The sequence below is a fragment of the Cyprinodon tularosa genome, unplaced genomic scaffold, assembly GCF_016077235.1.
Source record: "Cyprinodon tularosa strain WSP-4 unplaced genomic scaffold, ASM1607723v1 ctg15, whole genome shotgun sequence".
NCBI lineage: Eukaryota > Metazoa > Chordata > Actinopteri > Cyprinodontiformes > Cyprinodontidae > Cyprinodon > Cyprinodon tularosa.
In genome coordinates this window covers 1220704-1236221 of record NW_024038331.1, presented here as the reverse complement: position 1 = coordinate 1236221, position 15518 = coordinate 1220704, and the positions used below count along the sequence as shown (strand labels likewise).

The 15518-nt window shown below is 36.9% G+C and overlaps 1 protein-coding gene across 2 annotated transcripts; it reads right to left on the bottom strand.

The window, feature by feature from the left end:
* Window positions 1–1759: 1759 nt before the first annotated feature.
* On the bottom strand, window positions 1760–12772 carry hcn3 (hyperpolarization activated cyclic nucleotide-gated potassium channel 3). 2 transcript variants are annotated; one of them, XM_038279429.1, is made up of 8 exons: window positions 12511–12772; window positions 11957–12416; window positions 7353–7782; window positions 6685–6846; window positions 4731–4949; window positions 4077–4223; window positions 2799–3039; window positions 1760–2199 (listed from the first exon to the last, which is right to left on the bottom strand). In XM_038279429.1, exons 2-8 carry the CDS (start codon window positions 12412–12414, stop codon window positions 1997–1999), a joined length of 1860 nt encoding a protein of 619 aa, XP_038135357.1. In that variant the 5' UTR covers window positions 12415–12416; window positions 12511–12772; the 3' UTR covers window positions 1760–1996. The 2 variants fall into 2 exon arrangements, with proteins under 2 accessions (XP_038135357.1, XP_038135356.1); XM_038279428.1 differs by having other exon boundaries at window positions 11957–12772.
* Between the last annotated feature and the right edge of the window lie 2746 nt (window positions 12773–15518).

Below are 15518 nucleotides of genomic sequence, written 5' to 3'. Positions count from 1 at the left end.
CACACTATTGGTCTATTAGTCCTGTTAGGCCCTAAACTTTTGTGGTTGATACATCTGAAAAAAACACATCTGACCGAATGAACACTGAAGGTCAGGGAAGACAGAAAATTTGTCCGATTCTCTTTTTATCTATTTCAATCTTTCAAAAAACTTTCATTAATCAAACAAGGAAAGAAATATTAATTGCATTTGCAAGCTCCAACCTGATTTCTAAAATCCTTCACTTGTATTCTCTCATCGTTCAATCAAGCACTGGCTTTTATAAACACACCATAGACTATTACTATATATTTTTCCCACTAGCTTATTTCTATATTGAACATTATGTCTTCTAATCTCATACCCAATTGCTTTTTAGTACCATCTTGAGCCCTTGGATTAAGCACTGTATCGTAAACTGTCAGTGATGCACCAACCTCCGAATCATCAGCGATATGTGATGTAGAGCAATACCTTCTTTTCATGCTTGCACTGTTCAAACAACAGGCTGAGGTTCGGGTACACGTATTTATATTACAGTGAGTGGCAGCTCCAACCTTTCCTGAAATTTCTTCTTTTTTTTGAATAAGCAATGTAATATCCAAATGTCGTCTCCAATAACCTGAGCTAGCGCTTAACATAAGCTCAAATGATGAACCATGAATATTGAAAGAAGACAAAAAAATATTACGACAACTTTTTAGGAAAAAAATACACTTTCATTATATTTTAGGGACAGAAATATTCACATTTACAATCATAATCAGTGTAAGAAAGGTCTGCGATCTAAGATAATTATGTCGGATTAGCTCTTGCAGATTACTTTTTCCTTTTATCAAATGTGCCACAGAAATTATACTTTAAATTCACTGTTATTCAATTAAAAGTAGTGTTGCGCCTATGCCATTTTTTGGCCCCAATACCGATACCCAATACTTGGCTGTGAAGTATTGGCCGATACCGATACCATACTGATACCATCTGTTTAAAATTGATGTGTGTGTGTGTATATGAAGAACTGTATAATACTTGGATGTAATATAATTGCCATCATGGCTTTGTCAAGCTGCTGCCTACCTTTGTGAAGCAGGAAAAAGACTAATAAAAAGTGAATCCAGTAGAATTTTTATTGCTAACCTGGAATGCGTGACAATAGTTGAATAAACCTTTGGCTCTCAAAATGGTATCGGTGTCCTATTTGACGGTACTCGCCAATACTGATACTACCATTTTAGCGGTATCTGTGCAATACTAATTCAAATATTATTGTAACTACATCAAAATCCTTTTTTATACAATATAAACAAACTTTATGAACAGTAATGTAAACCAAGTGACTGTTCAGTATCCACAGATAAGAAAAATGTCAAAAAAAAGCCTTTATCTGTTTGCATCTACCTCACCTGCTTGTAAAATGTGCTTGCAACAATCTGGTTAAATCCTGAGAGAGCTTTTTAATTATAATTGCTGATAATTCAAAAAACATTATAATTGGAAACACCATGTCATTATAAATCCCAACAAACCAAGATGAAAAATAGAGGGATGTTAAGTTTACAACCTGCACCCGGTGTCACAGTTATTGCATCATCAGAGCATATCGTCTGCGCCCGTTGGTATTAATCTCCATGTGAAACGGCATAAAGAATTTAGGGATCAATTGAATCAGAAAGCTTTATGATGAGCTTCACCATTATCTGTTTGGCTTAAAGCAAGATTTACAGTCTGAAAATACGGGGGAAAAAATGAAGAAAGGAAGGAAACAATGAAAACCCATGACAGAGGTTCAGTTATTTTGTATTAACACAGAGGAACATAAATAAACATAATGTTTAAATTCAATATCCAAGTTAGAAAATATAATAAGCTGAGGGTGCAAAAGGTTTATCCAAGGGTTGTAGCATTTTGGTAGTTATGCATCTCCCTCTGGATGTCCATCACAGCTCCTTTTAGGTCTGTTTTTTTTTTTATCTGAAGAGGAGTCAAAAAGTGTTCTATGTTTCTGACTGAAGTCTCTTCACTCAGTTGTTGGAGGCTGATAACTGGACCTGCGCGAAACCCGATCCAATCGCTCCACAGCCACACTCTCAAACGCCCTCCTCATCAGAGGATGCTCCTCCAGGACCTCGTTGAAGTCGTCCACGCTTAAGGAATAAAGACGACAGTAGGTTTCGGCTTTAACGCTGGCCGTACGTCTGCCCTGTGTTAGGAGGCAGATCTCTGAACAAAAAAAAAAAGACTGGGATTAGCCATTGGATCAGAATAAAATGGACACAAGGCTAAACAGTTACACTGCAAAAAATACTTCAGAATTAAAATAAACCATTTCTAAAGCAAAGCAAAACAACTTGCAACTTATTTTTATGGCTTTTTAAGTTTACAATTTTTAACCCTTTAAAACCAAGTGTATCATATCTGATACATGAGTTCTTGAGACCTCTGCATCATCAGTGAGACATTTCTTTAGCTGAAAACCCAGACTTACACAGATACAGAAAAAGTGAACAGAACATCTATAAAATATTATACAGAAATGCCTACTGAATGACAAATGATGCAAATAAATGATCCGATTTAACTAATGCAGTTTTTTTCATTTGTCAGAAAGTCTGATGACAATTCTAATAAAAAAACAATATCACGAAAGTTATTTCATGGTCAAAGCTTTAAAGCATTAATTACTTCTTCATAACTGTTGTTAATTTCTAGCGAGGCATTAAAGATAAAGTATGTTTCTCAATGAAAAAACATTAGATTTTCATTATTTCATTATTTCGAAAATACTTCTAGAAATCAAAATATAGTTAAATATGATTTACCCCCAAAGTATGCTCCATCGCTGAGATTGATCTCCTTACTGCCACGCGGGATGATTGTGACGGTGCCATGCTGGATGAAATACATTTTGCGACCCAGGGTTCCTTCTCGTATTATAAAGTCGCCTGGCTGGAAAACTTCAAAGCGCAGCTTAGTCAGGATCACTGTCACAAAGTGAGGGTCGGTGTTAGCAAAGAGCGGCATGTTGGCAACGAGTCCACGGCAGTTATAGCTGACAATCTCCTGCATAAAAGAGACAAATCACGTTGATGGAGATTACACCTTAGAAAAATTTTAATTTCATCATTTTATTTGTACTAAGTTACAGACATTTGCCCTGCTAGGAATGTTGTATTGTTTTAACTTCAAACGGGGAGAGCAAATATTTCTCTCAAGGCCTGGCCTTATGCTGCAGGTGACTGATCATCACCCGCAATAAAACTACACAAGGAACTCTCATGCTTTATCAACTACTTCTGACCCATCCTGATTTTTCTTTGAATTAGAACAATAAAAGCAGAAGACAGAGATGTTCTGACAGAGTTGACCACAGACATTAAGGGAGTGTAATCCTCCATCTAGGTCCACTCTCCTCTTCTGCAGAAAAGTAACTTGTGTTGTGTCTGTTGGTTTATTCCTGGGACAATAAGGGGTTATTCTCATTAACCCTAACACTTTAACACAGACTTTATGAAAATTATACTACGTAAGTGTTAAAACACCTACTTAAAAAGAGGTTGTCTGATATAAGATTTAAGCTATCTTCTATCTTAGCATCCTCGACTTCCTGGTATCTCCCTCAGCACTGGGCAACCCCAGGGCAGCACGCTGAGATAACTCAGTTTACTCTGCTAACATATGATTGCATGTTATGACACCCCTGCTGTCATATGGCGAAACTTGCAGAAGACATATTAGTAGTTGGACACATCACAAACAACAATGAGTCCAAATGCAGAGAGGAGTTTGAACATCTGGTGCAGTGGTGCAGAGAAGATAATCTCTGAATCAATGTGAAGACCACCAGTCCCAGAAACAGTTTCTACCTTGCAGATATTAGACTGGTGAACCCCAGCCACATTTAATTCAGCTATCTCAATTTATCTTTCTTTTTCCAAAATTTTTAGATCTTCAACCTCAGTCCAAATTTTGTTGCACAAGCATGCATACTTGAGATGCGATCATAATAAACAAATCCTTGATTCTACTCTAATCTCAACATGTTTGCTATTTAAACAGTGAAAGAACAGTGAAAGTCGCATGTCTGAAGAAAAACTCACCTCCTTTAGTGGATCGCTGAGTTCGCCCAGGATGCTGTCCTCGTCAAACATCTTGCCTTGGAATCTCTGCTCATAGTAATCATGAATCCTCTGCCTCACATCCGCTGGCAGTTTATGAAATGACATATACTGCTCCACTTGCTTATACTGCAAAAATTATATGAAACGAGGTGTGATTTAAACATCTTTAGGTGCTGATAAAGTTCTGTGGGACTTTATATCATGTGTTATGACTCACGTTTGCTGCCATGCACTTGCTGAATTAGATCAAAGTAATTCAAATTATCTAATATGTGTGTTTTTTTTCACCTATTCTAAGTGGATTACAAACTCATTTGCACTTGCTAACAGCAGACAGTGATCTAAAACAAAGGTGCCACAATTTGCAATCATCTGCTCAGCTTTATTATGTGAAAATCCCCAGGAAAAGGTCACAGTAATGCCGTAAACCCTATTACATAATAATAATATTGTATGTAGCACTGTCTCCCTAAGTAAAGTTTGAAAAAACGAACAAGCTTCTGGTTTGGAACATAGCTGCGATATTAAACCTCAAGGGCACATTAGCATCCACATGATGCTCCTGGAATATATTATTGGTGAAACGTCAAGTGTATATGTCAGGAAGATTTAGTTTGTTGCAGAGGTGATTACCTTCTCCTGATACTGGCGATGTGATGCGTCCAAAGATTGGACCAGGGTAGTAGCATGACCCAGGAACATGGCATAGCAGGTGGCCCCAACAACCATGCTGATCATGGTAAGCCACACATCCGTCATTCCCTCTGGAGGGTTAGCGCCGTATCCTATGCATAACATGTGACTCATAGCCATAAACAAGGCGTAGGAGTACTGTATGTGCCAGGTGGAGTTCTGAAGAGGAAAACATTCAAAAGTCACAAGCTGAAACTTCAATCTAGTCATATGCATACCAAATAAGAAATTCAAGTCAATGCAACATAGTGTATAAATCATTAGTTAACCATATTTTTTTACTGAAAAATATAGGCCTTCTGGTGGTCTTTGGCAATTTTTCCACATATATTAATCCAATACCTCAATATTTTAAGGATAATTTTAGTCATTTAACCCCTGAAGCCACAAAATTATAGAGAAAACGAATGTATGTCAGACAAGATAGAATTTTTTCTAAGTTCTTTGGCTGAATTCACAAAAAATATAATGTGTAATTCACACAGATAAAGGCAATAGCTGAAATATATGGATGCAGTTAATGATATAACTAATTAATGATATATCAGTTCCCTTCTCTGTTCTTCTCTTGAGTTTTCACTAAATTAAAAGGTATTATTATCGGTAAATGTTGGAAGGGTTGTGGGTAAACCTTTCTTTCACACAAACTTTTCGTTTTGGGAATGTCCCAAATTCTTCCCCTATTGGACAGATGTGGTTACAAAAATTCAATTTATTAAACGGCTGCAAATGGAAAAGAGTTTTAGAGTTTTTTCATTTTGGTAATATACCAATTGCCAGAAAAAACAAGACCGCTACTTATTACAGATACTACAGGCAGTCAGTAAGAAGGCTATCTGGTGATGAAAACTTTTGATGGATTTGATGAAAAGGTATTTTGGCTTTGCTTAAGCCTGGCTTGGACTGGACTGGTTTCCCTCTTTCCTGTTTTTGGCTCTGATCTGATGATGCTGTGATTGTTTTTGGTCCTCAAAAAGTACATGTGCTCCACCTAATATAGAAATGAACATCTTTTGTCAACTAACTACTAGCTTAGGTTTAATAATGTTTTTTATTTTCTCTCATTTCATTATTTTGTTTATTTTTGCTGCTCTTTGTTGATTCTGTTACTTATTTTTTTATTTTATTGTAAAATAAAAATGATTAACTTCATAAACAGTTAAAAATATATAATTTTTAAAATCCCATAGGGTCGAATCCTGGTATTTATACGTTTGCCTTAGATTTGTTTATTTTCTCTTTTTTAAGCACAACCCCACTTTGCATGACAAGACACTCTAAATGTAGTTATGCTCTTGTTAGAGTAGAAACAAGCAAGGCTGAATTCAGACCCGACATATTGGCTAGAAGCAGGTAATATTAACATTTTCCTCTTGAAACAAACTAAGTATTCAAGCTGAATAGGCTAGTGTTTGAGGCCAGCTGTTAGCTTAAATATTACAACAGCCAAGAGGATAAAATCACTTTTGCTATAAAGAGGAGTCGTTGAAATTTTCAGATTTTTTCTAATATAGATTTCTTTCATATGACTTTGTTTCTTTTTAAAAATATTAGCATAAATCATTTTATTAAAAATAAAACATGCATGTATGATATTTGAGAGATTAATAAGGAAAGAAGAGTAGAAACATGTATTTATTCTTATAGCAAACTTTAATTCCAAGTGGGTTTAACAAATACTAAAATGCGAGGATAAAAAAGCACATAGTTTTGCTCAAAAGCTTAAATAAAAATAAAAATAAATGTTGGGTTGAATTGACTTAAAATAAAAGCACCTCAAAAAAAGGCAGGCCAAGTTGGTTGCTTTACAGGCATAATTATATTTAACCTGTATTGCATATCTTTTTTCAAAACCTGCCTAACTAAGCCTTAAGGTTACTGAGTCTTGACTCACCACCATGTCGTTCCTGGACACCCAACAGTCTGGTGGAAAGTCTTGCAGCATGGGAACCATGAAGGTCAGGCAGCCATCCCAATGGCACAACAGCAGCATCATACCAATCAAGTTGACAATACGCACCACAGCGCTGGCCAGGTCATAGGTCATATGGAAGATCTGTTGGAGGGGAAGTTAGACTGAGTTCAAGATCAGTTTATATAAAGTACATCTAGGATGGTACTGAGTCAACCAAAGAAACAACACAAGGTGATTTAAAAAAGCAAAAACTAAGTGAAGATGATTGAAGATGATTTTTTGCAATCACGATGTGATCCCCAAGGTATGTAGAGCACACATATGTCCCATCATATTAATAAAACATGTTGACTAATGCTGACTAAAACATTAAACATTCTATTAGAATATAAAATTTACAATTAAATAGTTAACTAATAAAATAATAAAAATTTATTAAAAATCATGTATTTTTAGAGGGTTGCCAGTCTGCATATTTTTGGGAATCCCTGTTTTAAACGATAGCTAAGAATTGGACAACAGTCTTGAGTGTTGCATGAATCAAGAAGCACATGGATCACAAGGCTCCTTAAGTCAGTGAAAGCATGACATTTAAAACCGAGAAAAGATTACAAACTGGTGAAGCAATTTTGCGTTCTGTCACATACCTCCTCCCACTGATGGATGTACCGGATGAGACGGGAGAGTCGGAGAAGACGCAGCAGGCTGAGAATCTTGGTGAAGCGTACAATCCGGAGAGCGCGGGCGGTTCTGTACACATCAGATGATTCATGCCGGGACTCAAGATCAATAATTAGAAAGATGTAGTCAACAGGGATGGAGGAGATGAAGTCTACCAGGAACCAGGTGCGGAGGTAATTCATCCGGATCTCTTTGGGGTCCAGAATAATCTGGCTGTCCTCTCCCGGGATCCCCGTCCTAAAGTTGAAAACCAGATCCATGAGGAAGAGGGTGTCGGACAGAAAATTGAATGTGATCCAGGGCAAGGTGTTTTGATCCTCAAAGAAGGTGATTCCCCAGGGCAAGATGACCAGATTGCCCATCATCAGGAGAAGCATCACAAGATCCCAGTAAAACCTACACAAAATAGGAGAGAGCAGTGCAGTTATCTCTATAGTTCTGTGATGATACTACTGAACCTTCTGATTATACTGTAACAAAAAGGAGATTTAAATTGTAATAGAGCCAATTAAATGTTGGCTTTATTCATTTTCTTTTTACAAATATCCTCCTCATTAATTTACAGCAATATTGATACAACATCTACAGTTATATTTACTTCTGACTTCTATACATCACTGCTTAAATTCTGACTGCTTGGTTATAAAAGTCTTCACAGTGCCGCCTTTTCCCCACTGATTATATAAACCAATAATGATAGTCCTCTCTGTTGACCTTTATTATTACCGTTTATGAAGGTACACTTTCAGAATAGCTTCTATAAACCCTAAAACACTAGCAAACCTTCATAAACTCTCTGTCAAGCATCCAGCCATGGTCATTGCGCAGCAGCTCTCCTTCAGTAATAGGCTATATGTATGGTTTAATTGTGTCTTTTATAAAGAAACAATTGGTCTCAATCTCCCGATAGTTTTTGTGTGTTTTTGAGAATCAAAAAAACAACTTTGAGTCTTGTTTGAACTGATGCAGCTTGGGCTTGATGCAGCTTGGGCGTTTCACTCACCACATTTTCATGTACCATATCTATTCAGAAAATAGAAGTTGTTAGATTTCAAATAATGTATAACACATGTAATTTGGCCTTACAGCTCCTCAGTTATTTGCTTTTTTATTTTGGTATGCAAAATAGACGAGAATTTCCCAAAATGAGGTGGATATTAAGAGGCTACAGGCGGTTTCGTGAATTTATTTAATATTTCCTAACTTTGTTGAACTTACAAAATAGGTTCAGTTCTGAGTACACCAGTTTCTAAAGAGAACCTGAAACACTCTTCTATCTATGGATGGATAGATGGATAGATGGATGGATGGATGGATGGATGGATGGATGGATGGATGGATGGATGATGGAGAAAAATGTTAACAATATACAGATAAACTCGTCTACTACATTCTGCTTCCATGTTCACTAGACCCTGAAAGTATCACACTTTTACAGATTTTTCCCAAACTGTGTAGGACCTTTGTTATTAGCTTACCAGAAGTTACTGATCAATTTACTTTATTAGCACAGTATATAATTTTTGGTTAATACAGATATTTAACAAAATACCTTTTTTTTTCTTTTACCCCTTTCTGCTATATGTGGACTGAGAGCTTTAACTGTTAAAGAGCAAAGGCCCAAATCATCGTTTAGAAAATAAAAAAAATTTCAAGAAAACTCTGTTAAAGTCTTGGAAAGACCCAACCACAGTTAAAATAAAAGTGTTAAATCTTTATGGATTTGCTCACTGAGATAAAATATCCTCCCTTCATAGAATAACAGGTTGCTGAATTATTTAATCTTATCTTTTAAACCTGTAGATTAAATTATAAGGTCGTGGCTTTAAAAGTAATTCCACTGAGAGCGCTGAGCCTTCTCTTTATTCTCTGAACATTTCCTGACACAGGAGTAACCTGTACCATTAAAAATAAATACAGTTTGTCTCATAGGGAGACATACATGTCAAACACGGCAATGAACAAAAGAACGTATCACTCAGTGGAAATGTCAGCCTTGTGGCTTTACTCTTTATTTGCATCCAACACGTTCTACTGGCCTATGTTTCTCCAGTGTCCCGTTACAAACCAAGGATTTCCTTACAGATTGTTTACATCAAGTACAGATTACTTTACTGGCCCTCTTTCACTCCTTTATTACTCAGGCACGGTACCAGAATATCAGTCGGACTCATTTTAATGGAAGCACTGAGAAAGTGTCTCTTTTCCTCCAACCAGTTCAGGTGGAGATAAAGAACGAGTTGATTGAGATTCTTGTTTTCTTTCACATTTGTTCATCCTCCAATCCTCTTGTGGCTGTGTCCTCCATGTCAACACGCCGGTTTACAAGACTACTTATGTTACAACAGATTAACGGCTACTTCCTGCTGCTAATAATTCACCACGACTGTGGATGGCTTTACAGCTGTCAACATGGACTTGTCCACATTTATGCAAGCTTAACGTGCAAGAGTAGTTTCAGCTGCACAAAAAAAAAGCTTTTAGACAAGCTATTAAGGGTTCATATTGTGAGAAATGCAGCACTGATTTGTCATGAGTTGCATACATTAAGCTAGAGCACCTTGCAAAAGTGTCTGAACATTTAGATAGAGAATAAATTAAAACATTAATGCATATTAAATGGAGTTTATGTTATTGACAAACAAATATTTTTGCATAGTTTTGACATGTAGGAAAATTATAGGCTGTTTAAAAATACTTTTTGTAAATCAAAGAATGTCTGCGTTCAGTGTTTCCTGAATTAGTATTTTGTAGAGCAGCCATTGGCTAAAAATACCCCTGCAAGTCTTGTAAAATATGTCTCCTCCAATTTTGCTCATCTGAAAACAGTTTTCCTTATTTTTTTTCTTTTTTCTGAGTCGTATAGGATGGGGAACATCTCTCAACGTCTGTTTCCGACAATTTTTTTAACAATAACTTCAAGGTCTGTAGTTTGACTATGACATTTTAGATTTAGATATTTAGACTTAGATAGATTTTATTTGTCATTTTGTATACACTTGTGTAAAACAAAAAGAAATTTTGTTTGTCTGGACAATTTCATCTTTTTTAAAACTGCAGCCTTGAAAAATAGTAAAAATGACTGTAAATTTATAGTTCTAACTTTTTTTTTAGTAGATATTTTAGCATTGCAGTTCATTTATTCTACACTATTGCTTTTTTTAGCTATTTATTTAGGAGTGCTTGAAGGTGAGCCATTGCAGTCTTTAGTATTTTTCATTTAATTACATTAAATTTCACCTGAGCTTTGAATTTCTGCAGCCTCTCCGAGGTTACCATGTGCATTTTGACTATTTCTCTTAATAAGGTGCTGTTTACCTCTCTTGCTGTTCAGGTTAACGACCATTTTTTCGTAGGTTTACGGTCCTGCCATACTCCTTCCTTTCAAAGGTTATGGTGTAGCCTTTAGCTCTCACGGATATCTAGGGCTGAGGATTTTATTTTATCTTCTAAAACTGCATTATACCTGAACTCCTGTCTGCTGGTGTGTTCTCTGTTTTCATCAAGCTGCTTGTTCTTAGCTTTCTTAGGGTTTCACAGAACAGTTTTTTATGATGAAAAAAATAAAAACGTGGGAGCCCTGTTTAATTAAATTTGCTCATCTGTATCACATTTATAAGTGCAGCATGCAAACCACACCTTGCATACATGTTTATAACACAAAACATGTTATTTCCCTTTCAATTTACAATTTTTGTCTCTTTTTGTCATTTTTATCTATAATTAAAAAATCTACATTAAATACATTTGGGAGGTTTGGTCTATTTGTGACTAAATATCTTTACCAACGAGCATCATATTTTTCAACTTTTACTGGGTCATTTAACAGGAAGCCATGTGTCCTTGAAACCTAAACTAAACTAGAGCAGTGCTGTTCCATCTGGTCTATTATAAAGGAGGAAGCTGGACCATAAGGTCCAAGGAAAGCAGGCTCTCTGTAATCTCCCCCTCAGCTGTCTGTGTATTATTGCATAATAGAGCAAGATGGGAATTATGGGGATTCTTATGGGCATTAATCCCCATAACCGGGTTTATCCTTCCTGTTTGGCATAGGCCTGATGGTTAAAAAATGTACAAATCTGATGCCAGCTATTGTTAATGACTTTACATTAAGGCAGCTCAGGATTTACAGTTAAGATAATGTTATCTAAAAGTTTAACAGTCCAACTAAGTTTCCCTAAGGCAAGGCTGAGCATGGGTACAACAACAATAATTGTTCAGTTAAAACTATCAGGGTCAATAAAATGAATCCGCCTCTTCCTATAATAGAAAAAATTGAGTCATGGTAGAGTTGCACCATTAATCCACTTGATCTCGCCCTAAATACTGTATCATTAATCAAATCCCCTCATCTTCTTATCATGTGCTATGAACCATGACATCAGCTGATGTCCTTGGAGAACTGGACGTCACAAGCTGCTTGGGGGGCTGGCTTTACTGCTTTCAAGGGAGGTTTGTAGAAAATAAAGATACATTTATACCTTAAACATAACAGATACATTTTATAAAATGCTTGGCTGATTTTGTAGTTTAAATCATGATCTTAATGATCACCCAAACCCTAGATTACCTGAAATCACTGTAGGGGTGGATGATCCACACTCCAAAGCTCTTGACCCTTTCCTGCTCTGCTGCAACCCCCTTGTGGCTGCCGAACATGCGCAGGGAGAACTTGTTGACTCCAGGCTGTAACATAGAGCCGAACTGCTTCTGAAAGTATGTGGACTGATCCTCACTGAGGTCTTCCAGGCCTCCTTCAGGCTCTCCATCCTCATCCAGGGTGCCGTCCGGGTCTGCTGTGTAGTCGTCATTGTGGGTCTTGACAAGGGAGAAGAGTGTCCTGGATACGTCACTTCTCTTCTGTGTCTTTGGAGAAGGGGTGCCTGGAGGACTCGTCCTCTGAGAACTGCTTCTCCATTTGGCGAAGCGGAGGCTGCTCCAGCTGCGGTACCTGGGGATCTCCGGTTTGTGAGCTGGGCTTTCTCCAGTTCCTCTCTGAGCATCTATACTCCTAGAAGGGCTTGTCATTTCTGTACAAAAAAAAATATCTCTTGTATAGTTCCTTTAATCTTTCTCCTGACTTAAATGTTTCATTTACTTTCTAAAAAAGTTTTAAAGGTCCACCTTAATAGTTGGTGCCTGTTGGTTTTAAATAATCTTGGGAGAAAAAACAACAACTTTGAAACGCTTTAAGATTTTAAAAATAAATAACCCCAAGAATGTTGTAAAGAAAGTAAAAGCCTGAAAGTAAAAAAAGAAGTTATAAAGTTGATGCCTCCCAGGAAAACTTTTGATGAAGGAATTCTGCTTCCTGAAAACTTCAGCCACAGCTGTGTCCTCCTCTCGAATGACCAGGAGAGGATGGATGCAAATTGCCACAGAGGACTCAGTGGCCTTCTGTAATCGGCTTTTTGTCACAGCCGCGTCTACTCAACCCTCTTCCTCCCTCCCTCCCCCTGTGGTGGAAGTGCCCCCCTCCCCTCCTGATAGGCAAGTCCCAGAGTGGCCTTATGTTACACGGTGAAGATGAGGAATAATCAGGTCAGTAGGAACAAAAAGGCGTAATGAATTACTCATCACTAATGAACAGGTTTTGAATGTGGAGCCTACCACTTGAAGTAGTACTATTGTTATAATGTATTAAGTAGTACTATCATGAGTAATACTATTTCATACCAGGCAGGCTCATAGTTTCCTAATATAATGTGATCATCTCACTGCACAAAATTATATGAATCAAGTCCTTTTCTAAATAGAACTGCATTGCTTTATCCTTAGAACTTTTAAATATCTTAAAAAAATATATTGTTTTACAATAAGAATTTTAAATTTATGATTTTTATCAATACTAAAGTCGATAAATTAAATGAATATTTTAATTGTGCGGGTTAGGCTGAGCCTGTAACCACCTGACCTTTTAGCATGAATTTAGATTTAAAGATGAAATAGGCAGGTGGCTCAAAATAAACGTTCAGATTCAAATGTATCAGTGCCTTATTTTACAAGTGGAAAAATCTGAAATTTAGCAGGCATGAAAACATCCATCGTGGGGAGACCTTTTGAAAAGTTGGACAAATCTTAAAGCTACATAATGCACGGTGACAGTGGTAATTCTATTTGAAAAATACGTTTTAAAGGTATAGTGAAGGAAGTTATTTTTCTGGGTGGATCATCAAAATAGGTGGTCCTCCTAAACGTCAATCATTCTCATGATATGTTTACGTAAGTCTGTCCTACAGTATGTGCTCGTCCCTATTTTCACTTACCGGTGGTGAGTTTGACATAGTTAAAAAATTACAAATATTCTTTTGGAAAGTAGGCTTGTATGAGCGATGCACAAGGAGAAATGGGCTCCTGCATGCTCTTTAATAGGCGTTTAATAGGCGTTCCCTCTTGGGAGCGACGGAGGGAGGGGAAAAACAGAAATGCAATAGAACTATGTGATACTCTAAGAAATGTTGGTGAAACCTGAAATGTTAACTGCAAAACTGCAAAAAGGGTCACGTTTTAGACTTGATCATCACTAAGGATCTAAATATTTCCAGAATGTGTGTTACTGATGTTTCTTTATTTTACCACTTTCCTGTTATTTTTTAACAAATTATTTCAAAATGTCTCTAAAGAGACTTCACAAGAAAAGGCATCTCTAAGGATGGTGATACTGAAACCTTTAACCAGATTTACTCATCTGGCTCCACTTTGCCTTCTCACTCTGTTCAAGCGCTGGTAGAACACTTATTCTAAAATCATTGACTCAGTTACTGCAGTTAAATTGAAGGTTTTCTCTGGGGAAAAAAAGTATCTGTGGAGAATTGCTCCACTAGTCAGAGGTTAAAAAAGGGACAGCTGTATGCAGATGGTAAAAGTCTGGGCTCCCGGTTCATTTATATGCATTTTACATCTATAGAAAGAGACTTCATAGATATAACATATAAATGAAAAAATGCAAATCTTTCTTCTCTGACACCATTAGCAAACACCAGTCTTGTCTTATTTGCCATGGTCGACAGGCTAACAAACCCTGATGACATCTGAATTCCACTCAACCAGGGCTCTCTAACAAATTTCCTAAAAGAAGAATAAATAGAGGGGCAGTCAGTACATCAATATCATGTCCAGATCCAAAGTTGCCTCCAACTAGGACTGAACTAAAAACTTCCCAATTTTGCAAAATAACCTACAAAACCTTTGAAGACAGTAATACAGTAACTAACCTCTTCCATCTGCTATCTCCATATTTTCGTTGAGAAAGTTCTGCCTGTCATAAAATCGGATTTATCTCAAATAATAAACATTTCCCTTTAGTCAGATATTTTCCCCTTGTGCTCTTAAACCAGCAATTGTCAAACGGCCATCATTAAATCAATAAGATCATTGAAAAAGCTTGGGGGAGTGGCAGCCTAGTGGTTAGGGCATAGAACTTGTAATCCTGAGGTTGTGAGTTTGAAACCCACGCCTGCAGACTACCACTCTGGCTCTCTGAGCAAGACCCTAAACTCCTGATTGCTCCCCAGGTGCCCCACAATAGCAGCCCACTGCTCCCCAAGGGGATGGGTTAAATGCAGAAGTAAATTTCTCCAATGTGAGATCAATAAAGTTCAATCAGTTTTATATTCAACAGCTAAATTACCTTCACAACAATGACCAGCTGCTTTATTGTCTTCAGGTGAGGCCTAAGTCTTTAGTTCTTATGCTCCACTGATCTGGAATAAACTGCAAGAAAATTGTAAAAGCACTGAAATCTGGTTGCTTTAAATAAATAAAAAATGTATTTGATTGAGTGGCCTTTGACAGTGCTATCTCAACATTATTAGTTAAGTTTTCAGTCACACCTTAGTTTTTTTTCCGAATCATCTTACTTTGTTTTCCCTGAGATCGCATTTCAATCATTCACTTTCATCATCTTTAATTATTTTGTGTTGTCTTTGTGCAACTGCAGTGCACATTCCTTTTCTCATGTGCAGCACTTTGATCCCACTGGAATGTGCTATGTAAACAAACTTGCCTTGTCTTACCAGTTTTGGTCCATGTGACAAACATCATTTTTCATTTTAAGGCTAGGCTTATAACTTTTCTTTTTCATAAAGCTCATAGAGAGGCTGAGGTTATCATGAGCTATCTCTATAATTACG

Bases quoted from the DNA above. Each gene is read 5' to 3' on its own strand.
- hcn3 (XM_038279428.1), bottom strand. From the start codon at position 12,414: ATGACAAGCCCTTCTAGGAGTATAGATGCTCAGAGAGGAACTGGAGAA. The intron at 6,847-7,352 runs GTATGTGACAGA...CCCCTCCAACAG, and splicing joins ACATCCATCAGTGGGAGGAG to ATCTTCCATATGACCTATGA. The intron at 3,040-4,076 runs GTGAGTTTTTCT...TCTTTTATGCAG, and splicing joins TCAGCGATCCACTAAAGGAG to GAGATTGTCAGCTATAACTG.